Source organism: Aulonocara sp. 'chitande type north' Nkhata Bay, linkage group LG4, assembly GCF_057382095.1.
Source record: "Aulonocara sp. 'chitande type north' Nkhata Bay isolate Kocher_YH1m ecotype deep benthic linkage group LG4, A_spYH_male_GT1.1, whole genome shotgun sequence".
Lineage (NCBI taxonomy): Eukaryota > Metazoa > Chordata > Actinopteri > Cichliformes > Cichlidae > Aulonocara > Aulonocara sp. 'chitande type north' Nkhata Bay.
The window spans coordinates 29,249,112-29,275,909 of record NC_141347.1 but is presented as its reverse complement, the minus strand read 5'-3'; the positions used below and the strand labels follow the sequence as shown (position 1 = coordinate 29,275,909).

Here is a 26,798-nt window from a genome sequence, read left to right as displayed (position 1 = left end):
ACAACTTCCAGCGTTGTACATGGAAAGCTAGACCGTATCAACATGACTACGTCTACACAATGTGTATTTTACTTGTGTGAATGTTGAAGTGTTAGGCAACCGGAGAGCAGAGTGACCTAGTGTCCCACTTTTTGCGAGACAACACAAACGTTTTTATCTCAAATACTGAGACAGTGACCGACATTTTGATTGAGTCTAATTTTAAACTTACGCCTCAAAGAGGACAAATGGACAGGACATTAGCTAAAATTATTAGTTTTTGTTGTCACTTTAATTTGTTAGGTTCTACAGTGGGTTTGCTCATTTCAGTTTTGTTAAAGTGTTTCTTTTTTGTTTAGTTTTTAATATTTTCCATGTTAATTTTAGTTTGTCTTTGGGTGGTTAAGAGGGTAAGAGCAGTTCAATAATAGAAAGAATTAATTCACTTGAATTAAAGCTGTGAGACAAAAGGGGGCTCCTTAAAGGCATGGAACCAATTCTTCTCATTCTGGTTGTGTTTGGCATATTTGAGCAAAATAACAATGACAAAGAATGAAACTAACTTAGTTTTTTGTTTCATTGAATTTAATGCCCTAAGACAGTAAAAACAAATTAAGCTTACGTTTACTTAATAAGTTGGAAATAGCATTCAAACAAAAAATATTGGGTCATTGTATTCTGTTAATTACTTTCAAGGCATGATGATGCCATAATATCTGATATAGATAAGAACCTCCAAGGGCCTTAGATCAACACATTTCTCACATGATAATATATTGTATTAAATAGACTACTCATTTTAGTAAACTAAAAGATAAGCATGTATATATATTTAAAGTGCTTTCTGCTGTATCATAGCAGAATGCAAACAACAGCAAGAAATTTAAATAGGTTAAATAGGTGGTTACTTACGAACAAATACATAAATAAATTAAACAAATAAATAAAGGCTTTGTTTATGTGCAATTTAGCATAGAATTATTAAGTATCTCCCCTTGCGCATTACATGACCCTAGAAAACTTCAAAAAATAGAGGTTGTAGATGTCGTTTCTATGCTAAAATTACCTTATTTTAGACCGTTGCTAGGTGGTTGCTAAGGATGTATAATCAGACCTTTGCTGATATAAATGAGAAAGAAACATTATATTAACCTTTTATGTGTTACTAGTGCGTAAATTATATAACTGGTGATTTTATTTTGTTGCTCAGTGGCTACTAGGCAACACGATGATGCCATGATATCTGATATAGATAAATACCTTCAGGGGCCCAAGATGTACTTCTTTTGGTTTGGTTTCTCAACTCCTGTTGATCTGGGGGGTGGGGTTAGGGTGAAACATCTTATTTGGAATTTGATCTCAACAACATCTAGGCCTACATTTTTAAAAAGCTGGGACAGCAGCATGTTTTGTAGTTTCGAAAGCAAAACTATTTTCTTATTCTTGTTTGACATTCTTGTTTGTTTTACGGTTCATGGCTTTCTTTTTCATATTTTTTTTTTGTTTCATGATGCATAATGTGTGGCATGAAACCATTGTAGGTGTGCCAGTTTATCACCTGCATTGTTTTTCTACAAAGCCACACTGTTGTAATACTTGTAAAATGTGGCATTGTTTTGTTGAAGTAGGCAAGACCTTCCCAGAAAAATATGTCAAAAGGATAGCAGCATGTCTAACTTTTACATTTAACCTGTACAAATACACCCTTGTATTTTTAAAGATATTGGCCTAAATTAAAAGCAAATGTTAGTTTGTCACACCAGAAGATAGTTTTCCACTTTGCATCAATTAGAAATGAGCTTGAACCCAACATCTAATAGATTGTTTGTGTTCTGTTATTAATCAGATGGTATATTATACTAAAAGTATTGAACTGGTTGGTTTCAAATAAATATCTTGTGTAATGCTTGCACAAGTGATGGGTGCATGACAGATTACATACACAATGCAAATGGAATGTAAAGAGGTACACAAACAGTAGCTATATAATGTATGCAAATGGCTAAAACAAGCAAGACAATTTCCAGGTAAAATACAATGGTCAAGCACTATATACCAAATAACTAGAAAGGCACACAGGATTTCTCTGTCTGGAACGTGTAGTTTGGTAGACAGTTGTAAGCTAGGCTACTTTGGAAACAAAAATGCATTTCTGTCTCAAAGATGCTTGTAAATGACAGAATCAGCTTGAGTGGAATACTTAGCTAAGAAAATCTATTGCCGTTGGTCAGAAAAGTGTCAAAAAATGTTACTTCGTACAGAAACGTACCCCCTCCCGGGCTGTCACCCTCTCTGGTTTGCATCCACACCTAAGGGCATCTCAGAACGTTTTTCAGATGAAGCCACAAAATGTTATTTGTAAAGCACATTTCAAGTTAAATATCACAAAGTTCTTTACAACAAAAATAGCACAACTTCAATGCAAGTTTAAAAAGCTGACTTTTTAAAAATCCACCAACTTCACAGTGCTCAAGCTCAGTGGGAGACAGTTCTGTTCCCTTTAGTTCTCAGCCTTGTCTGATGCACAATGAGCAGGCCTATAAACTCTGAGCTTCCTCAAGGCCTGCTTTAGGGATATATGGATGTAAAAGTTCACTGATGTACACTGGTGCATTTTCATACAGACCTCTAAAAGTCAAAACCTGAATCTTAATGTGGACTCTAGTGTTAATTGGTAGCCAGTGCAGCTGAATGAGTAACAATGTGAGCACTTTGAAGACTTAATCAAAAACCTCACATTGGCTTTCTGAACAACATGCCGATGTTCCAATGAGGCTTTGTTGATACAAGTAAACAATGAATTACAGTAATCTAAACATGATGAAATAAAGGCATGAATAACAATTTCCGAGTCAAATTATGACACAATGGAACTCAATTTGACTGTATTTCATAAGTGACAAAAAACAAGAGTGAACCAGAGATTTAAAATGATCATCCACAGTGAAGGCAGAAGCAAACGTTGCCAGAGGGTTCCTGGTAGAAAATTTAACAAATGTGGCCTGGGAACCTAGGGTTCTATTACCTTAGGTACAAATATGTAACTGAATGTCATTTGCATAATAGTGATAAGAAATGACATCAAAAGTTCTTGAGATGCAATGAAGAGCAAGCAGCTATGACAGTAAAGCCCCCAGAACAGAACCTTGTGGCACTCACTTAGAAGGCAGCCAGAAAAACAGATCATTTATACAGATAGTACCACTCCAAAACAGACCAGTATCTCCAGTATCCAGTATCCCAGCCTATGAGGCATAATGTGATGGTCAAGGCAGATATCTAAGGCAGAGGTCAAGTCCAATATTAGCAAAATGAAACATTCTCCTACATTACTTAACATTATCAATACATTATCAAGATTTAAATGGGAGACTCTAGGAAGAAGTCAGTGGGATGAGCTCCATGAAAGTGGTTAAAACAGAAGCTAATGCTGTTCTAACAAGACAAAATGGAAAAGACAGTGATCGTTAAAAAGATCCGTTGAGAGATCAGCATCATTGTATAAGTATCAACATGGTTCTATGGATGAAACTGCTAAAACTACCTTGCGCATAGGCTTACATGTTTGATTTTTGAGGTGAAAACCTCCACGAAGTTTAGGATTTTAAGAAAATTATTTTAATCTAAAAAGGTTTTTTTAAATACCCATTTAAATTAAATTGCCTGTCTTTAAAAATGAAACTAACATTGGATTAAAAACTCAATATTTTGGCCACTAAAATTAAATGACAAAATCCTTATTCATTGGTGGTGGCTAATAAAAATGTCATTTAGAGATGTAGAAGCAGATAGACAAACATTTTAAGAAGTTAGATATTCATGAGGAAAAAAAAGAGACTGACATTGTGCAAAAGAGTAGTGGAAATAGTATTAATATATAATGTCTACACTATAAATCAAAGAAATGAGCAGTAAGGTATAATACAGAAATCTATAAGTATTTGTGGAAACCTATTACCTGACAAGTGTATTCATCTATTATAGAGTAGTAGAAGAATGTAGGAATGTATCACTGTAGGAATGATTTCCTGAAATGTTCTTTAGGACAAGTGAGTTCTGCTGCATCTGTAGTGCATTATCCTGTTCAACAAGTGATTGAAATGTTTATAAAAAATAATGAGCGTGAAAGATACCAATTTAAACACACAACTTAGACTTCACATCAGTGAAGCTCAGAGGACAATGCATGTCGTATGGCCCCGTGTATTAACCTGTAAAAGACTTAAGTAGGTTATCGCTCCATCTTGTGGTAGATTCATATAAATACAGATATTTTTCTTACACCATGACGTAGGGGCTGATGATATGCTGTGTTAGATTACTCATCATTGTTATCATTTATTTGTCCAGGTAAAACTCTCAGAGAGATTTAGTGAGTGAGTCAGTGAGTCAGTCTTTTTCAAGAGAGACCTGGCCAAGAGGGCAGCAGATGTTACAGCAAATACAACACATAAAATTATAACAATTACAAAAACAAATACGAATGATAATCAGTACAGACATGTCAAGACAAACATTTGGATGATATGCAATAACAGATCATTGGTAAGTGGTAAATGGCCTGTACTTGTATAGCGCTTTAATAGTCCCTAAGGATCCCAAAGCGCTTTACACAACCAGTCATCCACCCATTCACACACACATTCACACACTGGTGATGGCAAGCTACATTGTAGCCACAGCCACCCTGTTGCGCACTGACAGAGGCGAGTACAAGAGTAATAATAAAAACAGTCCCTCTGACCAAAAGAACTATTCTTCTGCTCCTTTAAATTGGACTTAAACTCCCCGATGGTAGGAGGAATCAGCCCAAGCAGAGATTTCCATTTATATTTTCAGATAAAAACCAACCAATGGGAAAGTCTATGGATATTGGCTACTTGGCAGCACCATACAGAGAACAGTTTGGACACAAGCATTTCAGTGTGTTTTCACCTGACAAATTATGATATGCAATGATACCTAGATATTTATAACATGTAGCCAGTTTAATTTCAATTACTTGAATCCTTTTGCTCTTAGGAAGCGTAGACAACAACTTCTTTTGCCATTTGAGAATAACATGAACTTGGATTTAACACAAACCTCAAAGGCAGGTTTGTGTTAAAAGGTTTGCACTCTTCAAGGGGATGAAAAATAGTTAACTGTGTCATCTACAGATAAATGGAATGCAGTATTTGGATAAAATATCACAAAGGTTATTTACATATAGAGAGATAAAGAGTGGTCCCAATATAGATCTCTGAGGAGCTCCTGTGGATACTGGGAGAAACAAAGAAGAAGACTCAGCAAAGAGGACACACTGTGTTTTAACTGACAAGTCATTTAGTTTTTACTGATAAACCACTATTGTTCGGTCTGTTTATTAACATTACATGCCCAACTGTGTGATCTGTAGTTTTTAACGTATGAAGGACGACCTCCTTATCACCTCCCTATCATCAAAAAAGGGAATATTTCTATATTTCCATATCACCACTGTTCCAAAGCATACGATTAAAAATGATAAGTTTGTGGTTCATCCAGCTTAAGAAAATAAGATTTAAATTGATGTGGTCTTGAATTCATTGTAGCCAGCAGCTTTAAAGCCTTGTGGATCGCCATGACATTCAGAAAAGAAAAGCTGAAGAGTTGAATACAAGATTAATTTCTAGTAGTTGCAAAGATGACCTGTTCATTAAACTGTTTTAAATCTTTATGTAAAGATTCAAATAAAGACCCTGAAGAAACCAAATATTTATTAAAGCCGTTAGGAATGTCACTTTTTTTATAGCTAGGAATAAACCAGGTTTAGTTTTTCTGGCCTTAGCCCAGCCACCATCATTTTCTTTGAGGTGACTGGACAGCATTTTACTCTAAATTTGCGGATAGGGCCATGTTTATTTAATATTTTAATGAAAATGTATTTCCATGGCAAATCAATATCACTAATCAGGTTCTATTCAAGTTACAGTGAATTGCGGAAGAAAGGTTGCTAAAAAAAATGTTGTTTAAAAAACAATTTGTTGTCTTGATTTCAGGAGTATCGATTACCTGACTGCATCTATAACACAGTGATTACTGGCACCATTTGCAAAACACCAATATGGGAATATTTATGGGGAGAGTTAGTAAAAGAGGGCATTTCAGATTTGGACAAGTAGGACTGTAAATTAGTTCCGTGAGATTAATATTTGTAAATGTAAAACTGTCTGAGACAGAAGATAGTCAGTGCGAGTTAAAATCTCCAGCGAGGAGAATTTAATTAAGATTTACTGTAGATACTCATCTTGGTAAAATACATCATTAACGCCATATATATTAAAATACAAATATCTATATCTCAGCAGAAAGCAAGCAAGACCTCGATATATAGTAATAGTTTATTAACAACATAGAACAAACAGACAAACAAAGGCTTTTTATGTGCAGTTTATTAAACAGCTCCCCTTTCCCGCTGCACGACCGCTTATCCTCTTGTCTTTAAATTAAAAACAGACGCTTACATGAAGAGAGTGCATTTTATCTTCAAATTAAAAGCACAACTATACCTTACAGCCACACGCAAACATTGTGCTCGGTCCGAGCAACATTTAAACATACTGTTACAGTCAGTGATTAATAATAGCGCAATATGTCTTTGAATTCTGGCGTTAAATGTTGTTATTGTAAAAATTAAGGGAACCCAAAAACTACTTCGAAATTCAAGCGGAAACAGGAAAGAAGCTACATGATGTCAAGATCGCCATCGGCCGACGCCTAGTTACGGGAAATACGGTAAGTGAAGAATATATAGTATTTATCATAAACGGTTTAACGAAGTTAAGAGCTTTCTGACTTCAGTGTTTCCCGCTGTTTGTCGAGAACTCGATTTCTCGATTTACATGATTGACTGTTTAACGAATACTTCAAACATTTTGGGCCTAAGTTTTATGTGAAATGGCGGTGAATGTGGCTAGAAGGAAGTTAGTGCGCGTGCACACAATAACAGCGCGTGTATACACATGAAATTACTGTTTAGTCAAATTATATTCATTTTAAATGAATCGCTAAATAGTTAAACATCAAAGGTGACCATTGGTAGGTAAATTGTTATAGTGGCTTACTGTAGATTTTACTGTACAGAATATAATTTCCGTCGTACTGCTTATACTTCTCAGTGGCACCCTCATTTTATTTTTATTTTTTGTCACAAAGGCTGTACTAACTCTAAACATGGATATGTTGATGTTCTTACCTGGTAAAAAAAATTAAGAGCATATTAGTGATAGAAAAAAAAACTTGCTATATTTGTTATAGGAGTCCTCATAAGAATAGCCGTTATGTATGTTATTATATGTTGTCGCAATATATGCAGTCATATATCTTTTTATGCTCTTATCTGTTTCATTTAAACATTAGAGCCCTCATGTAATCTGATAGAGCTAAACAATTACATTCACCAGATGTAATTGTTTACATTAGTCACTCTTGGCAGGTCCTATTTTTCAGGTCCAAGTTATGCTGGGCCTCCATAATGCACCAATGCTTGCTGGATCTTTCTTGGCCCAGAGTCAAACTCCTGGCCTGCATTTACAAGCGAAGCAGCACTGGTCCAAGTCCACCCTTAAACGAAAAACCTTTTGTTCCTCCTGTGCAAATATCCTGTTCTCATTTTCTTTGCAAGATAGCAAGAAAGTGCAAATATGACTGTATTAAGATGAGCTCACTATATAGAAAATGTATAGAAAGATTGCAGCTTAGTAGAACATTATTATAATATACATGCTTTTAGATTTGTTGACTTTGGCCATGTTTAGTAAACCTATGTTGGATAGCATTGGGAAATGGAGAAGAATGTTTTTCGTGAGGTGTCAAATACACATTTCTATTATTGATTCATGAGAAAACTGTTTTCCAAATTAATTTTAATTTGTCAAAGAACCCAGTAATGTTTACAGAAAAACTGGGATAACATTAATAACAATGGCTTAGCCCTGAATTTTCCTGGGTAATTATTCTTTTAAAATGCAAGGAGTTTATAGAACATCTCAGTTTAATGGAAATAATGTCCAGCAAAGAGAGGACTATGCATTCTTACTGTAACTGACTGTTTCTTCATTGAAGTTAATATTGAGGAAGTAACTAGAAAAAGGGAAGTTGTTAGACATTAGACAAGAGGTATGACTGAGTACTTGGAGCTGCATTTAAATGTGTGCCTGCAGATGTTTTTTTGCAGTCTTTTAGAATGTGTAGTTGAGGACTGGAATGCTTTCCTGAGAAGCAGCCACCGGTTCTCTTAAGGAACTCTTGCCTGTGTTTTCTGAGTTCCTTTTAGCAGTCGTTACTAAAGGCTTTGGAATTTCATTAATCTCTGTGAGAGAAACAGAGCAGCAGAAGCTGTACAGTCACCAACTGTATGTTTTGTTACAGTTTAGTTCAAGATTTCCACAGCAAAGGTCATTATGGATTAAAGTTTATAGTGTGCACTATTAGTTACATGTTTATTAGATATGTGTAGACATTTAGGGTGCAAAACTCCTCTAAAGCATAATTGTTTAGGTTTCTGGTGACACTGACAGGGAAGTGTAGGTTCAGTTTGCATGTAAATGAAAAGACTTTAGTGTTGATTACTTGACCTGCAAAATGAATTTGCAGAATTTGATAACCAGTCATTGCCATTTCTCCAGTTAGTAAAATGCCATGCTTGTCAGTGCAGAAAGTTGGAACAGAAGTTAAAAAATGACCTTAGAGTTGCACAGACTTCTTTTGCAAAAAGTGAAATATTCTCAGGACTGCATGAGCAATATATGGCAATAGTGAAGTACATTGGAGATTCATTTCAGGTATAGGGTTTCTAGAAATGAAGTTTGGAATATGGTCAGAATTGGTGGTGTGCCCCAAGCTGAGACGTATAGGCCGATACTTATCTGTTTAACAGTCTGTTTCCAGATTCATTCACAGCTTAAAACAATCCATCCAAAACAAAGCAGAATTTCTGTCAAGCTTTTAATAATATGAAGAGGCAATTAAAAACATGAAATTTAAAAATCAAAGCCAGCAAATTGCAAAGCAAAAAACAACTTCACCCCAAAAAACACTGGTCACAGTGACATCTTAAAAGAAACCTTAAAATCTTGAACCTTGAGCTAGTAACTTTTGACAGTTTTTTTTTGTCACACAGTTAATCTGTTGCACATAATGTTGTGGCTAAACTGACTAAATATTTCAGCTCTAGACAGAATGAGTAAATGAGAAAATGATTGGCAGACGAACTGATAATTTGTACTAATTGTTGCCTTTTTTATGAGTCATAATATGTGAAGTTGGTGACTAATAGAGTACCAAAAACAAAATTCTAAATGCTTTGACTGTCTACAATGTCTGTACCTGTGTCCTTAAACTTATGCCGGTTTAGCAGAGATATTGTTGTCATGACAAACAGTTTCCTTATCAGTAGGGGTGGAGTGAGCAACTTCCATTGAGCTTTTCGATTATGGCATGTACCAGAACCTGTCAAGTGGTGTTCCGAGTTTCCTGTAGTGGTTTTTATATGACTAAGTTGTTTTTCTGCTCAAGAGAAAAGCAAGTGAGATTATTTCAGATAGAGCCATCAGATTATTGACAGCTCATACGCTTGCCTCAGTCTAAACACTGTTTTCGGAAATAATTTTTCGCAAGAAGATGCTCATAATGTGAGTTTTCACACTGCCACATTTTCATAAAGAAAGAAACTCTTTGTTGTTTTAACAACAGGACATATAGTGGAGAATGTGGGCGTGTGACATGACATGTGACGGGCTCTTGAATGTTGGCTTGCTACAGGGCACGCACTTATTAGAATATCAGAGCAAATGAAAGGCCACAAATCCCTTCACATTTAGTGGTGTGAATGTGTACAGAAAGTTGACTGTCCATTCCAGGTGATTATCAGACTACCTGGTTTAAAGTGCACACAGAATTGAAATTGTTTTTCACCCATTAAAGAAACTTTTTTAACTGATTTTTTGCTTTTTGAACAAATTTGAATTCAGTGCTGTGCTGTACTAATCATATCCTTTACTTATTCCTCATTAAAACCCTGTATCTTGATAGTATGCAAAGATTGAAAGGGTTTAGATATTACCACTACTTGCATCACAGTTCATAGTTCACATTTTATGTTTGTCACCATACCCATAAGCAAACCTGATCCTTTAATTGGTAGTACTCAAGAGGGCAGAGCAAGTAAACCAGCCCTGTTAGAGGGAGCAGAAGGAGGGGGGAATATGGGGAAGTGTAGATGCATTTCCCATAAGTCATAGTCAGCCAGCTCCTCCCCCCAGTTGGCTGAAAGCCAGCATCAAGAGAGCAGAAAGCAAAGCGGCAGCGACTGAGCCGAGTCGTTACTGAAAAGTCGAACATGAAGGCACGCAAACGGAGCACCTAGTTCGTGTCGATGACAGGTTATTCAGAACAAATACTTGAGAATGCAGTTCAGACTGGCATCTATTGGTATGTCTGCCCGCTACGTCGGCTCACACATACAGAGTCTGTTTTTGTGCCTGTTTGTTGCAGTGGGGTTTTCTCTATTTCCTTTCCACGTAAATTCATTGGGGTGTGGTGGTGCAGCGTCTTAAGACGGAAGTGACAGTTGAGTTGCTTCGCTCTAGATAATCTTGCGGTGCATGAAGTCTGCGTATAAGGTAGTATCATTAATAAACTCAAACAGCTTTAACGTAATTTTGATTATGTTTTGATGTTATTTTTTGCTGTATTGTTACTTGTATCTATACTTTATTGGTGTTGTCAGCAGCAAAAGCATGTAGTGTGCATGTGATTGTTTTAGTCAAGAATTTAGGCTTAATCTTTGTGTGATAAGCTGCTAGTGTAATGGACAAACTGATGCAACTAATTGCAACTGTAGTGCTCTAAATGTAGTTCTCAGTTTGTGCCTTTTAAACTGCATGTAGTTTTCCTGTGTTGGTTTTACAGTCCTACCTGTTGTGCTGGTGATAACTTTTAAGGTGTGAACAGGCAGCCATGCAAATCTTTATTTCAAATTAGCCCAGGCTGTGCAGCCCAGGCATTGCCTAGGTTACTTCCTCTGACTGAAACAGACTGCATGCACTGAGCGACAGAGTTTGCAACTGTGAAAACAAGGCCGGGGTTTAATTTCCTGTCTCATCTGCCCACCTCAAATTTCACAGTTTCAGTTCATCTGCGCTCCTAACCATGTGTGGCGCAGTAAAATATGTTAAACTTCAAACGAGCCATAATGAAGCATATCAAATTATTTTTGCGTTTATGCATGGGTGTATATTTCCGTCGTAAACCTTTCAGTCGAATCTTCAGTCAGATTTATGAGCTTTTCTGTTGTGCTCGATTACAGCAGGCAAATGGCACCGTGGAAAGTATTTGCAAAGTGTGCCATAGATGCAAACTGAAAAAATACTAAGAATGAAAAATTAAGAAAAAATGAACAAAAACAAACAGCAAAATGCATTGCAACCTTTAACCTGAGATGTGTTTAGTTTTCAGAATCCATTTGTTCCCCTTTTTAGGTATCCTCACTCCCACGCTCACATTAGCAGATAAAAGTCCTTTGTTACATTTTGGAGAAATGGTTTATGCTTATACAAACTTCACAACATTTCTAAAGGTCACTCTTGATGAGTCGCAGCAAGCATCTGACTAACTGAATAAATATCACGCACTGTGAGCTCTGAAGTAACTTGTTCATCAAAATCGAAAGCTCGGTTTATAAAGGAGCCAAATATGTTGCCCTCGACCAAAGACAAATTCACTAATTAATATTTAAATAATAATACTAAAAAAGTTACTTTTAACTCTCTGGTTATAGCCACACAAACAACCCTGGCATCTATAACTAAAACGAAATTGATTAACTCTTATTTAAGATTAAAGACAAAACATAAAGGCAGGAGACAGTTGATAAGGAAGATCGTTATTTATCAGCTGCTTGTGTCTCTTGCAGATTTAGAAGATAACATGGCGGTGAGACAGAGGCTCTTCAACTCAACAGCGCCTTTCACTGGACCACCAAAAGCTGACCTGAAGGGGACATATCCATCATGCTCCAATGCAGAGCAGGAGACTGAGGAGGCGCAAGATGAGGGGAAGGATGGCAAAATGGGATTTACGCAAAAGTGGTCTGCTGATAAACTCACTAAACTCCTGACACATGGAACTGCAGAACAAGTGGAAGAAATGCAGTTCAAGACCTCAACCATTGTTGCTCAGGCAGAATGTAAATATATCTTATTTTTATAGTGTATCACATCAATGAACTTTCCTGTGAGCCAATTTTACATTAACACTGTGCTCGTTTAGGTGAAACCCAGGACTCCCAAGAGTTCAGCCCGTCCTGTTATGACCGCTCCTTCCGTGCCTTCCCTAAATGCTTAACCACCAGGTAAGATCTTGGGGACATTCTCCGCATTATAAATTAAATTTCTGTTTAAGGGTCTGTGCTGAATTGTGTAAACATGCCTTAAATTCCTTTTGCTTTCTTCAAATTTCTTTTGAAGTCTTTCATCTGACCAAAACAATGTGGCGTGCCAAACAATGGCCACCATCCAGGAAGCAAGCACATCAATACTCTCCTCAAGAAAGAGTACCCATAGGAGACAGAAACGTAAGGGGAAGAGGAAGAAGCAGCAGAAGAAGAAGGACAAGCAGCGACAGAGACGTCGAATGCCTTCTGGAGTGCCTGAACAAGAAAGTGGAAGTTCTCTGATCCCGATCCTGGTGAGGTTACTCTTCACATCTCTCTGAGTCTTGACTATGAAACTGGATTCAAAAATGTGTTAATATTTAGTATGCTGTGCTGTTAAAAGAATTTAAATCATCTTCAACAATAGGGTCCTAATCTCTAGAAGTTCCCATGTAAACATTACCCTTCCTAAATTGTGGAAGTGAAACATTGAATTCCAACAGCCCCGCCTCTTTCGGCCTTGAATTTTTAAGCCTAGAGCAAATTTATCGGAGGATGTAAACACTATATTGTCTAAGAACTTTTTTTTCCTTCTTCTTCTTCTTGTAGGGGGACTCTTCTGTTGAAGAGAGAAGCGATCTCAGTACCTCTTGCTGTAGCAGCTTTGAAAGCTCAGAGGAAGACGCCCGAAGGGCTTCTTTTTACAGCCAACAAGTTTACAACAAAGGCTCAAGCTGTTCCCCTTTGAACTGGCCAGTTTTGGGTAACCTCTCCAGTGTTCGGTCATATGAGCACAACAGCAGCTCAGACTCTCTTAGCAGTGTGGGAGACTGCTCACTGGCCCTTGCTGGGCTCAGAGGCCTTGTCAGTCAGGGGGATCCATGCTACACAGGGCCATTTTTCAAAGAAGTGGAGAGGGAGACTAGGGAAGACGAAGACGAGTTCTCGGAAGCTGACTCTGTTAGCAATGAGGGACTCATTTTTTATCATGAAGTAAGTTCTGCTTTGCTTCAGTCTGCTTGCTTCGGTATGTTTTGATTTGAAAAGTGGCTGAACCAAACTAACCTGTTTGTCTCTTCCTGACAGAAAATTCAGCCTGTGGACTCAGAATACAAAGAAGGGAGAGAGTATGTCCTCCAGCACTTCATCAAGGAAGGCTCCTATGGTGAAGTACACAGTGCTGAAGATGTGAACAGTGGGTTCAAATTTGCTGCCAAAAAGGTAATTTACAGCATATCGATTTGTATAAAAACAGTCTTGTATAAAAGTATGTACATAATCTTAGTATTTTACGTTCCATCTTTTTCTTAAAGATTGCCCTGAAGAGGTTCAACAGTGAGGAGGTGGGTGCGTGGAGTGCCCTCAGATCTCCTCATGTGGTGAAGCTCTTTGGAGTGGTTAGAGAGGGGCCTAATGTCGTCCTTCTGATGGAACACAAAGCTGGTAAACAATCCCACTATCTTCCCTTCACACACAGCGTATGTTGTTGATACTAACTACTCCTGTTGTCATTTAAACTCAAGAAACAGATGGAATCAATTAAGTGCACAAACATGTACAGTACATGGAACTTGAGTCGACTGAGTTGAAGTGCAGAAAAATACGGATGTGATTAGTGTTGAGATGCGGAAGTGGGTGTTTCTGGGATGCTCGAAATGACTGTTGACCTTACTCAAAGAGTGTTTGTCCAAACTGCACCAAACGTGTGACGCAAGCTCCCTTCCTGATAAACATTGATATACCTGACACATTTTTCCATTGTCATTAAATGCTGGCTTCTTTACAAGCCATAACCCAGAGGAAAAGATTAATCAGATGCTCTCTGTTGGTAAATATTGCTAAGACAGCAGTCTTTGTTCCGCTCTAACATTTTGTGTTATTCCAGGCTCTTTGGGCCAGCTGATAGTGGAACGTGGTCGACTGCCAGAGGATTTAAGTCTCCACTACCACTCTCAAGTTTTAACAGCGTTGGAGTACTTAGTGAAGAAAAGGGTGGTGCATCTCGATATTAAAGGTATATTATACAAATACCATACCTTTGAAATCTTAGATGACTTGAATGTTAGCCTCATATTTATGATGTTTGGTGTGCCCACTTTATGACTGAACATGACACGTATCTTAAGAGTGAGCTTTTATAAGAAATTTAGTGTAATTTAATCAATTTACAACAGCAAATAAATCCACAAAGTGAAGTTGTTAAGTTTTATCCACTTTTTATCTCTATATAATGTACAAATTAATAATGACTGGGACTGTTCCTGTGACTTCCTAAATATTGGTGATGTTGTCGAGTGATAAAGTATGGAATGTAAATGTTAAATCCAAAAAAGTAACAATATATCGATATTGGCACTGCCTCACAACACTTTCATTATGAACATTAACAGCTAGAGAACAATAGTAATAACAGTAAAACTAAGAAATGTGTCAGCTTGACTTTTACTTGTTGTGGTAGTGGAAAGTTGAAAAAAAGACAGAGAGAAAGTCAGATTTGTAATTAGTTCTCATCAGAGGATTTTGTGTCTATGCGCAGCTGTTGTTTGGAACACAAGTGTCATAGATACAGTCTAGATTTGATCTTCAAGCACCTGGGTTGTGAAACCAGATTACCACAGAGAAAAAGACGGGCTGGGAATTTCCCACAGTGTGACTCACTGCTGTTCTCTAGACACGGCGCATGTGCACAAAATCAGGAGAGCGAGAGAGAAAGGGAGAACAAAACGGAGTGAGGGGGGGGATGGGACAAAGAGCAGGAAGTAGTTCGAAAGAGAAGAAGAGGAGAAAAAGTACAATGGACAGAAAGAATACAGAAGATGAAAATAAAGTGGAAAGGGTTATATAGAAGAACAAAGGAAACACAAAAACAGAACAGAAACTGAGATTGAGGAAGAGCAAAAAAGACAGAGAATATCTTAAGAGCTGACAAGACATGTTTTGTGGTGTATCTCAAGCGCCATCTGCTGTCTGTAATTTCTCAGGAAAAGCTAGACAATAATACCACATCTCTTCTTTATCTGCGTACGGTTTGTGACTAGTTTCCACATCCATTCCACATTAAAGAGTTTAGCACAGCAGCTGTCCCTGTGTGACTTCATATTTTCCATTCATTTGGCTCCTTTGTCTTAGACTGTTTTGTCTAAGCAGCTGCCCTGTTTCTAATTATGTCATCTAAAAACTACACAGCACAAGTCATGGAAATCAACCAAGCACCACTGACATCACACAGCAGCACACAGATTAATGCAATGGATTACTGACTCTACTTGTTTCTCACAGCCGACAACGTGTTGCTGTCGGACGATGGTAGAGACACCTTCCTATGTGACTTTGGACATGCCGAAAGGCTCGACAATCAGGGTCAGAGCCTCAGTAGGTCCAAAGGTAAATACTTTGTCACTGAGTAATTTGGCAAGATGTGCAATTTCTCCACTTACATGTCCGAATTCACAATTTTCTCAATGTATTTGATTACAGATCTGAAGGGCACAGAGACTCACATGGCCCCTGAAATAATAAAAGGAGAACCCCGCGGAGCTAAAGCAGATGTGTGGAGCAGCTGCTGTATGTTACTGCACATGCTCAATGGTTGTCAGCCTTGGACAAGATACTATAATTGTCGCCTTTACTTGAAGGTATTCTTCGAATACTTTATTGACAGATGTTTGTTCTTTAGAGTACTCGTATCAAGCCTTGACTGAATTTCCTTGGTTGATTGGTTTACAGATTGCTAACGAGCCCCCGCCTCTGAGAGAGATCCCACCTGACTGTGGCTCTCTCACTGCTGAAGTTATAAAAGCAGGACTCCAGAAGGATCCACTGAAGAGATCATCAGCAACTGACCTCAGAGAAAAAACTGACAGAGCTCTAAGAGAAGGTAAATCTGCACTGCATCTGGCTTGATGGTGGTTTCAGCAGTGAGTTTACAGACAATTGAGAGTTTGTTATTTTGCATTTATATGGTATAGAATGCTCTTTTTAGTGACCATCAGTTGACCACATTGAGTTTAGTAATACCTGCTATACATTTTTTAATCAGTTTATCGTAGGTACATAAGTTCATTTAATTTTTATTGATTTGATTGCAGTTGGAGGACTCACCAACCCAGTGAAGGGTCCCTATTTAGAGCCCTTGCTTAACACCAACAAACCAAGTGACTCCATGCAACTCATCAGCAGCAGTGCTGACTTTGAGGATGAAGAGATGCACCAAGAGTCCATGGAAAAGCTGATCACAACAGGGAGGAGGACAAAGAAACTGACTGATGAGGAAGAGGCAGACGCTGATTCTAAGAAATCGAAACGAGGCTCGCCTCATGAACCACAAATGCTGATCTCGGAGCTGAGCCACAAGAGGGACAACAAAATCACCACGGTACCTGAACTTGAGCTACGGAAGCTGGTTGGAGGTGAGGTTTTCTTTAAGCTGTATTTAATTTCAGGTGTTAAGTATGGCAGATGCTTGAACTCTGTATGCTTTTGTTTTTTCGTTTGTTTGCAGATTTCTATCTGAGCAGCCTCTCCCAGCTTCATTCTGCTGAGATGCAGGAGCAGTTGTTGTCTTGCCTCAGCAGTGACCCTTACTCGAACTGGGAACCATTGGACAAAAAGGTAAATCAAAATGCAGAGCAGAAATAAAGCCAAAATATCAGGGAAAACATGTTAGGCGAACAGTTTTTAAAAGAACTTCTCTGGCGGCCTATTGTTTTGGTTAACAGCAGAAATAATAGACCTACTGTTTGGTTTGTGTTCCCCTTTTTCCAGGACTCTGGCCGCTGGTCTCTGAGCCCAGGAGACGACCTCAGCTCCGGTGTCTTCTCCTACAATAGCCAGCCAGATGTGCAGGTGTTCAGTTTGGATTTCCTGGGTCACACACAGCAGCCACCACCTTGCTGTTTTGAAGGTGAGATAAAAAGCTCTTCTGTTTAATATGATACCTAATTGTATATAATTTTTTTTCTCTTTGGTCATGTGCCTCACTCTGCTTTATGATTGGTCCAGGGGTGGATGTCTGCATCAGAGACTTTAGTGATAAGAAAATCCGGATCAGAGAGATGCGTCGGGTGAAGGTGGGCCATATTGCCACTGGAATCAGTGATCAGGTGAGGTATACTCACAGAATCCCACACTATTATATCCAAAAAGTATATGTTGTTTGTCCATTTAAGTAGAAAAAATAGAAGATTATACTAGTTTGACGTTTATCTGTGTCTGATTTAGATCTCTGAGAGGGTTTACACACTGAAAACTGAGCACGGCCAGCAGATTGGTCACGATGAGGAGGTACAAGAGTCCGGCCTGGAGCTCCGCTGTTTTCCAGCTCCAGACTTCAGCACTTCTTGGAGATGGAGAATCAAAGATGGCATGCTGGAAACTCGATAGAGCCCTCAGCTACTTTATTCCAGCTGCAATTTCATATTAACCGCTCATCATTTCATGTTGTGCTTCGAACAAGTGTCTTTGGCTTTTGTTGATGTGTGAGGGACCATAAAACATTTGTGAGCCTCCACTTTAACAAACTGCTTTTGCCTAAAATATCGTAAATTAAAAATAAAATGAAATATAAAAGAGGATTGATTTTTAGCATTGTGTCTTGTAATGTTGCATGTGTCAATGTTTATGTTGAGTCAATAAATAGAAAACTGTGAAGTCTGTGAAAAAAGTTTGAGCTCTCTTTTTATTTCATAAAAAAAAACAAGTTTGTAATACTTATAAATTGATAGTTCACATGATTTAGAAGTTACAGCTATATAGTTACTAATTATATTATTACTATTACTATAATAAATATAATGGTTTCCTATTAGGATAAAGTTGGTCTCATTTTACTTTTCAGCCTTTTAAGGTTATATCCAATATCCTTTAATTAATAATAATAATAATGATAAAAGAAAGGCCTTAGTCTGGTGACTGATGACTATGACATATTTATCAGAAACTTTGGTGCAGAGCAAGGCTAATGCCAGAGAAGACATTATTAATATCTAAAGATTATTTACCAGTTTGATAATCCACCATTTCTCCAAAATTATCTGAAGGCTATACTTTGGATTACTAAGCCTTGGGTTATGTTTATAAAAATGAAAAGGTTGATGTCTTAACTTGGACATTAAATAATATCAGTGTGCTTCCTGGCGTCTTACTTTGCATTAAAAATTGACACTAATGTATAATCTAACTAGCACATTGTTTGTGTAGATCTATACAAGTTCAAACACCTCTCGGGAGACTAAGTTTCTATTTGTCTCTACATTTCCAGCAACATATGCATTTTCTAGGAACAGGAAAACAGGAATAGCTGGTATGCTGATTTACTGACGTAAGAAAAAGTAGGGGGTGTGACTGATGGCAAAAAGTCTGAGCCATATTTTATGAGATCATATTGCTGTAAGCCTTTTTAGTATAGTCAACATTAGGGCTGCCACAAACGATTATTTTGATAGTCGACTAGTCACCGATTATTTTTGCGATTAGTCGACTAATCAGATCATCATCCATTGGACGTACAGCGTACAGCTTATTGCACCGGCAGCATCTGGTCTTATATAACTATCATTAGCTTACAGCTTGAAGTGTTTGTGCTAACTAAAAATAAAGACAAGATGGTAGTTTATTAATTTTTAATGAAATTTGCAGATTGTTTCGGTGAAGTTTAATAAACTCCTTGCTTTCTAAAATATAACAGGACACCGGAGTATATTCTCCAGAGTCTCACACTTCTGATAATCAGCTGTCTGCTTGACAGTTTTAGCTGTGCAAAAAACTATAACTTTAATCTCAGCCAAACCGATTTACTCAGGAACAAATAAAATACTAAAGAAAGCCAAACAATAACATTTTTAAGTTATCTAAGTGACTTATATATATGTTTAACCTGAGTAGCGAAAGACGGCGGTGGGTTTGAAAATGATTTGCCGGGAGTCCGGTGTTCTCACGGCTCTAGTTAGCCTTGCCCCCGCCTAGCTAACGAGCTAGTGGGTAACAGACGTCTCCGAAAACGTCGGAGCGCTTTTGAAAGTATGTGGTGTCTTGATAAACTGAGCAGATATTTGAGGTTTACACAGCTACATTCTCGCCTGAAAATATGTTAAACGTAAGAGTAAAGTTAAAACTAACTAGCTGCCGCCATTGTTGACAGCTGCGCTGAATTCTGGGACACAGCTTTTTCTTCGGGGTTTAACGGCAGCTGGCATCCTTGTACATGCAGTGCTGCCATCTTCTGTTTCAGTCCGTTATTACACTCTTAAATCCTACTACTCATTCCTGCGTCCTTTGTGATCTTACAAAGCTTCAAACGATGCGTCGACTATTAAATTAGTCGTCGACGATTTTAATAGTCGACATAATCGTGACTAGTCGACTAATCGTGGCAGCCCTAGTCAACATTCTGTGTGTGATTAAAGCACAGCTACAGATAATAGTTGAAAGATTTATTTTTAATATTACAGCATACAAAGTCACTGCAAAAAGATTTCAAGGGAGACTTGAAGGAAATTTTACTCTTACAAATATGATATAGAAAAGGTGAAAACTTGAGAATATCAAAATGATTTCAGAGTTAAAAAAGAAAACAAAAACCACCAAGGCACTGACAAACAAGAAGAACGTATAAAAAGACTTTTGCTGTTTAGACAAAGTCGCAGTTTGAATAACTCACGTACAAAATACAGTACTTTGAATATGTGTAAAGTGAGGTAAGAATCTGTGAGCAATCCATTGCTTTCTGTGTCTGCAGCGTCAAACCTTCAGTAGACCAAAAGAACACCGAGAAGTAACAGAATTATTGAGTGTCACGTTAAGGTCAGAATGCTGGTCAAAATGCCCCCAAACACCATATGATTGTATATTACACAAGATTGCAGTTCTTTTACTATCCTTTCAGAGAGATTATCTGACTGTTTTTTAACCATCTGATGATTCATGTTAAACGTAAACATAACTTTATATAGAAGAATTGGGTGCTGCACCTACTGGAAGAAGAGAAATGAACTGGGGGTTAATTAAACCCAAACTTTTATCAGAGTTCTCTTAGTATATACCGTTTTCTAAATATTTCCGCAAAAATATCTCTTTAACTCCATCGAATATGACCACCTTACACATTCAGTGCCAGCAGAACATTACAGATTTACACCAGTGAACACTCACAAATACATGAGAATGTGGATTGGCTAGCATACAGACAATGATGTAAAGGATGGAGAGAGTGGGAAGAGCAGAAAGGCAATTTCTGTGAAAAAAAATAGCAAAAAACTAAACAAAACAAGGGAAACTCTTAATTTGATCAAAACATTTCTCATAATATCATTTAAGGTAGAAAACAGAATGCAGTGACTTGTGTACCAAGTAAAAAATAAATTAATTAAAATGCATTCCTTGTTCAAGTCTTGACAACCTCTCCCCATCCTTCAATTTTGTGCACGTAATCCTGCACAGCTCGCTTCCCCAGTGGCATAGGCATCTTGAGTGCAACAGCGCTATTAGTCCAACTCCCAATTCTTACATATGAATAAGAGGCAGAAATGAAGAACAATTAATTCGAGATAAGTTCTTCCTGTTGAGTGTATTTCTTTCTGCATTCTTCTTCCTCCTGTGCCATTTCCCTCAATTGTAATTCTTGCTGTCTTTCTCCTCTCTGCTCTTCATGCTGCCCCTCACATCTTGCGAATGACAAGAACAGTGGTAAGGACTCCTGCCAAGAAAACTCCGACCGTCTGCCATGTTGGTGTGCCAAAGTAGGAGCGAATACCCTCCTAAAAATGCCGAAAAGACAGGAAATTTAATATGGACACATAGATTATTGCTAATAAATTAGGTTTATTAGTTTGCTCCTTACCCAGCCACCTTGCTCCCTGATCCAGTTGATCACATGTTCCCGGAGATAGTCTATGGTCCAACTGATAATGGTTCTGATAATATCCGGAATCTGAGTTACAAGAGCCTGTAAAGGTGTAAAGAGAAGATCTTTAGATTTTTTTAATTCAATAATACATGCCTTACTTTTGTTATTTATTAATTTTAAAATACCAAACATAGCAGTTTCACGTACTTTGATAACGAGTCGGCATGCAAAGTAGAACAGTGCAACCACCCTGCCCCAGTTAAATATTCCATCTGAAAAGATCTCATAGGCCACTCTCATAAAAACCTCTCTTGTGGGACAAAGCGAAGAGTCATTTATCATTCTAGGGAAAAAGATTGAATAATGGTAAGCAAATAATTAAGTTATTACAGTTATAGTTGAACAAACTTGCATATCATAATACTCCACGCCTTTAAAGTTGCCTGAAGAGGCACACAGACAAGTTACCAACCTTTGGAGCTCTACATTTCCATCCAGCTCGTCTCCAATCTGCTGCAGGCACTGAGCAAGCTTCTTATGTTTTGGGTCAGTCAGCTGGCTTCCACCAAGCTGTTCTCTCGTCACTGCCTTATTGCCATCTCCTTGCCTCTGAACTCGCTCATAGATGAAACTATACAGCACAAATACACAACAGCAAGCCATCTTACACTTTCTCTAGTTCAACAGCAAGAAACCAAAGTGAAGGGGTTAAGATGACCTGGTTACCTAAGCTGGTTGTCATCATTGGACCTTGGCACATTAGCACTTTCAAAATGGACTGTTACTTATATATAGCACTTTACTACTCTCTTTGAGCGTTGAATGTGTTTTCTTACAACAAACCTCGTTCACATATGATACATATTTTCTCTGTGCCAAAGCACTTTTAACCCAACGTTAGGACACTAGCACTCTGACGGATGTGTCAAGGTCAACATGAGATTCACTATTTATGTTGACATACAACCTAGAAGATCAAACAAATAGCCTTGCAATTGGTAGGTGATCAGCTCTTCCTTCTGAAACAAGTCAACAAAGGCACTCAAACTCCTTACACCTAACCCCTTATATCAAGTTGATTTCCTTCACAAAAATGATATATTCCACATATAACTGCTACCCAAGAGTGTAGTGTGTACTCACTCCTGTAACAAAATAGTTCCGACTTCCAGTATCTGATCTCCGGAATTCCCTGAAAGACAAAGGTAGACACTCATTAGATGACTCAAATGCTGATAAATAAGCATTGCGCCAAATTATTATGAGATCACTTTAGATGACAGAAAAATTATACGTCAATTCTCAGTTTCATCGTAGGTATTTTTTTCGTAACAATTAGTTTAAACACGTTTTTAAAACTATTGTTTTTGTAAATTATTTATATCTCCTGTTCAACTCAACTCTAGACACCTGTTTGTCCGTAACATATACAAAGGCAATACATCAAATCTGGTGTTAGTTATTTAGTTGATAGTATTAATTTAAGTTAATTCGCGTTCAACACTGTCGTAACTGAGGAAATTTGCCATTTTTTTTTAATGTCAAAAGGATGCCGTTTCCAAATGTGTACGTTTCGCTTTCGGTCAAACGCGTTTGCTTACTCTTTGTAACGCGAACATCTACACAACGCAGTGCTAACGAAAAGCTAACGTTTAGCTACTTTTGCTAAGCTAAGCCCTATCCATGTTAACGATACACTTAGCAAGCAATAAAGCGGCAAACTAAATGTTAACTGTTAAAGCGCCACATTATCTGTGTCTATCGGACTCCCACCGACACTGTCAGAGTCGAAATATATGTATTTTATTTGTTGACGATAGCTGCTACTACCTTGATCGCCTCCTCCTGGGTGTGATGCCATCTTCTTTTCTGTTTGGGTCGTTTCTGGTTCCCGTGCAATCACGTGATAACAGTTATTTGTTCGTACCAGTGGGCGGCACTTGCCACCCTCACTTTTTCACCCTCTAGTTTAATTTACAAATATACAAATAGAACTATAGGCAACAGAAATAGGGAAAAACTATAATGCCCCCTACCGCACGTAAAGTGGTACGATAACTCTGTAATTTTAGTCCAAAAAAAGTCTGTTAAATCTTTTTTTAGCCTCGCCTAAATGAACGTCATTTCCCGTACCTCGGTGTCTTCCGTCCGTCGCGCGCATACACAGGCCTCTTTACGACTCGGCTGGCAAAGATGGCGGATGCACAAGTATGTTCGGCAAAACGGCGTGGTGACTTTAAATCGACATATTTACACTTTAATAAACATTTTACTCATCTAGAATTAAGTATATGCCATTATAGTGTTCTTATATTTGTTCCTGAGTCACTTCAAACTACATTTACGCGCTTATAGTCAACATTTTTTGCTCCTCTGTACTCCCTCGTGCAGCGCTCAAGTAGCCGGAATGGTAGTCTGGTTAGCTTAGCGTGCTATTACTTACCATTCCCTATTAATACGGCTTCTACTCTTTGCATGATGTGCGTGTTAAGTCTTAGCTTTTAGGCACGTCTTCTGTAACTTGTTAGGCTGCATGTCATATTAACCAAAAGTGAACATAGGTTTAGTGAGAGGAAGTAAGTCTTAAGTCGACTAACGAGCGGCGGCGTGTGAGAGAAATGCGTGGTGAAGGTGATGTGATTTCTATTTCAAAGCTTTAACTCGCTGATCTGTATTTCTGACCAGACCGAGAGATCCTATCAGAAGCAGCCTACCATCTTCCAGAACAAAAAGCGTGTTCTGATCACAGATGGTGGCAAGGAGACCAAGGAAAAGCTTCCTCGCTACCACAAGAGTGTTGGGCTGGGCTTCAAAACACCAAGAGAGGTAAATGAATCATTTCAAGGCATTTTTCAAACGTTTAAATACATTTAAAACTATTTGGTTGTAAGCTGCAGATGATGTTTTTCTCACGATGGTCTTCCAAGCCTGCAAGGTTCTGACGACAATGCCTTTTGGCAACACTGATGCAAACTTGTGATTATGATTTCATGTTAGATTTGATAGTCTTATCACTTATTCATATACAGTAACATGTTTGTTTTTTCTCCAGGCTATTGAAGGCACCTACATTGACAAGAAATGCCCCTTCACTGGAAATGTTTCCATCCGTGGCCGTATTCTCTCTGGTCAGTTGAATGTCTCGTAGCACAGACAAGTGTTTTTACAGACGTCCTAAACTTAACTTTATTTTAAATGAAACCAGAACAGTGTAATTTACTAGAAACCACATGTCTTCCTTTTTTGTCACTGTCCTGCAAATGATGCTTATCTCACGATGGTCTTCCAAGCCCTTTGGGTTCTGACGACAATGCCTAATGGCAACACTGATGTAGTCTAGTGACAAAAGTTCTAAGAGCAGTTTTCTAAATCTATCCAGTGCCATTTTATGACTAGAGAAAGTGGTATAACACAAAATGCTGTCCATTGTCTGTCTGAAGGTGTGGTGACCAAAATGAAGATGCAGAGGACCATTGTCATCAGACGTGACTACCTGCATTACATCCGCAAGTACAACCGCTTTGAGAAGAGGCACAAGAACCTCTCGGTCCATCTGTCACCTTGCTTTAGGTATAGCACCTCACATTATGTTTTGTTAAATAACCCTTTAATTAATAACTGTGTTCCTTCAAAGCCTCTTATTTTGCTGCATATGATGTTTTTTCTCACGATGGTCTTCCAAGCTCAGGAAGCTCTGACGACACTGCCTTTGGCAAAAACTGATGCAGCTTTGCTTCAGTATGACAACATTTTCTGTCAACTTATTTTTGGACATGCATACCCATATTAAATTCCCCTTTGCACTGGTTTTTTTTTTTTTTTTTTTTTTCTTTGTTTGTTTTGTCTTCCGCAGAGACGTCACAGTTGGAGACATTGTGACTGTCGGGGAGTGCCGACCCCTCAGCAAGACAGTGAGATTTAACGTCCTCAAAGTGACAAAGGCCGCTGGAGCCAAGAAGCAGTTCCAGAAGTTTTAGATGTGACTTTGAACGAGATGTCTGCCGTCGGCTAATTTGTCTCATTTTGAAATAAAGAAAATCTTGGTTAAATTTTCCGGAGCAGACTGAAATATAAAACATTTTTGTGTGGATTTATTTCCAGTAGTTTGAGCATAATAAAGAGACGGCACTCTACGTATTAATGGTCACTGTAACAATATTATTGATGCATTTATGAAGTACTTGTATGAAAATTAAGTATTTTAATTTTGGGTACTCTGCTTCCTGGTCTAAAAGTCTATAAAATCTGGAATTGCAGTCATGATAAGGTACACTCTCTTTCAATTCTAAAATTTATCAGGGCACAAAAGTTCTGGTTCTGGAATTATTTAAATACAAGCCTGGATGAGCAGCAACAAATAACATACTGTGAGTGAACAAAAACAAAAGAAAAATGCAGAAGCAGTGAGTTAAAATACATCAAGATTCAACAGCGTGTTTCTAAACTGTTCACCTTTAAAAACAGCACAATGAACTGTAGTGACTGCATACAAAGACTATCAGTCTTTTTATTGGGTATGAGTTTGGGCTCACTTTCTTACTGCATTAGTGAGGGTTTCTCTGCACAGCATTTTAATTGTGTGGACTTTGCTAATACAACATCTTGATTCTTGTCTTTTTCAACTATTGTAAGTTTGTTGCTGTGCTTGGAATCATTATACTGTTGCATGACCAGGTTTGAACCAGGCTTTATTGGTCAAACAGATGGCTTCACGTTTGGCTCTACAAGATTTAAAGAGCATTGTTCCCAAGTCCGAGGAACAATTGCTCCCAGATTGTTAACAATTTATCTCCTCAACATTATTTTAACACCTGAATGCTGCAGCAAACTGCCAAGAGAGGGCTATAAAATAGAAGTTCTTTCATTTTCTTTTATAGATGTTCTCACACTTGCTGCTTTCCCTATTGTTTCCCGTGTAAGCAATAAGGGTGGACTTGATTTTCACACACATTTTTTTTGAATTTTGAATTGAAATTTTTGAATTTTGATTCAAATTGTTGTCAGATTATTAATCGCATGGTGTAATATGTTTTGTAGTTCATCTGGACTATAGTTTGAGGTCATGTAAGCCCTGCTACAGAAAACATGTTTTACATCTTCATAAATTAAACCTTAGAAATGAAAGAGAGTGTACATTGTTTTTCTCAAAACTAGTAGACAAAATAATGCAAACAAGGTGAGGCTTTTGAAGTTGAGTAGATAAAGTTGAATCTATATTTTTATATTCAGTGCTTTAGTTCACTTACCAGCTTTATTGGTCTTTCTCAGGGTGGCTGCTCTACTGTTTTAATAAAATAAATCCCATAGATTGTCCCTACAAGGTACATTACTGCAGCTGGCAGGTGTTTCTAGTAGCCTACAAATGCTTTTAGTGATAAATTGTAAATAATTCTACCTTCAATAACTTGGGTGTCCTAAGGCTGAAAGAGAGTTATTTCCTAACTGAAGACTAGTTAAAGCAGCTTGGCAATGATGGAACATTTAGCTTAATAAGTATGTTTTTTAATTAGCCTGTAAAAAGCATTAAATCCATGCAGTTGCTAGACATGGCACTAAAAGCACAAAAGAGATTATGAAATGACT

General features: G+C 37.8%; 3 protein-coding genes and 3 non-coding genes across 7 annotated transcripts; 5 read left to right on the top strand and 1 right to left on the bottom strand.

Moving 5' to 3' along the window:
- Nucleotides 1–10,220: 10,220 nt before the first annotated feature.
- Nucleotides 10,221–18,029, top strand: map3k14a (mitogen-activated protein kinase kinase kinase 14a). Its single transcript, XM_086289710.1, has 16 exons — nucleotides 10,221–10,431; nucleotides 11,915–12,187; nucleotides 12,271–12,352; nucleotides 12,468–12,687; nucleotides 12,983–13,366; nucleotides 13,460–13,594; nucleotides 13,687–13,816; nucleotides 14,259–14,387; nucleotides 15,653–15,757; nucleotides 15,851–16,008; nucleotides 16,100–16,250; nucleotides 16,462–16,782; nucleotides 16,875–16,984; nucleotides 17,138–17,276; nucleotides 17,375–17,475; nucleotides 17,594–18,029. Exons 1-16 carry the CDS (start codon nucleotides 10,407–10,409, stop codon nucleotides 17,753–17,755), a joined length of 2,625 nt encoding a protein of 874 aa, XP_086145836.1. The 5' UTR covers nucleotides 10,221–10,406; the 3' UTR covers nucleotides 17,756–18,029.
- Nucleotides 18,030–19,788: 1,759 nt separating this feature from the next.
- On the bottom strand, nucleotides 19,789–23,153 carry LOC147332908 (apoptosis regulator BAX-like). Of its 2 annotated transcripts, XM_086289713.1 has the most exons (6): nucleotides 23,046–23,153; nucleotides 22,359–22,407; nucleotides 21,688–21,846; nucleotides 21,423–21,558; nucleotides 21,210–21,314; nucleotides 19,789–21,126 (listed from the first exon to the last, which is right to left on the bottom strand). In XM_086289713.1, the coding sequence occupies exons 1-6, from the start codon at nucleotides 23,074–23,076 to the stop codon at nucleotides 21,028–21,030; spliced, it is 579 nt and encodes a 192-aa protein (XP_086145839.1). In that variant the 5' UTR covers nucleotides 23,077–23,153; the 3' UTR covers nucleotides 19,789–21,027. The 2 variants fall into 2 exon arrangements, with proteins under 2 accessions (XP_086145839.1, XP_086145838.1); XM_086289712.1 differs by lacking the exon at nucleotides 23,046–23,153 and having other exon boundaries at nucleotides 22,359–22,477.
- A 117-nt stretch (nucleotides 23,154–23,270) lies between these two features.
- Nucleotides 23,271–25,291, top strand: rps11 (ribosomal protein S11). The gene is made up of 5 exons (XM_086289714.1): nucleotides 23,271–23,423; nucleotides 23,901–24,041; nucleotides 24,268–24,343; nucleotides 24,656–24,785; nucleotides 25,069–25,291. Exons 1-5 carry the CDS (start codon nucleotides 23,409–23,411, stop codon nucleotides 25,190–25,192), a joined length of 486 nt encoding a protein of 161 aa, XP_086145840.1. The 5' UTR covers nucleotides 23,271–23,408; the 3' UTR covers nucleotides 25,193–25,291.
- Nucleotides 24,108–24,191, top strand: LOC147332907 (small nucleolar RNA SNORD35). Its single transcript, XR_015128959.1, has one exon. It is a non-coding gene; the product is annotated as a small nucleolar RNA SNORD35 (small nucleolar RNA).
- On the top strand, nucleotides 24,471–24,554 carry LOC147332906 (small nucleolar RNA SNORD35). Its single transcript, XR_015128961.1, has one exon. It is a non-coding gene; the product is annotated as a small nucleolar RNA SNORD35 (small nucleolar RNA).
- Nucleotides 24,863–24,947, top strand: LOC147332905 (small nucleolar RNA SNORD35). Its single transcript, XR_015128960.1, has one exon. It is a non-coding gene; the product is annotated as a small nucleolar RNA SNORD35 (small nucleolar RNA).
- Nucleotides 25,292–26,798: the final 1,507 nt, after the last annotated feature.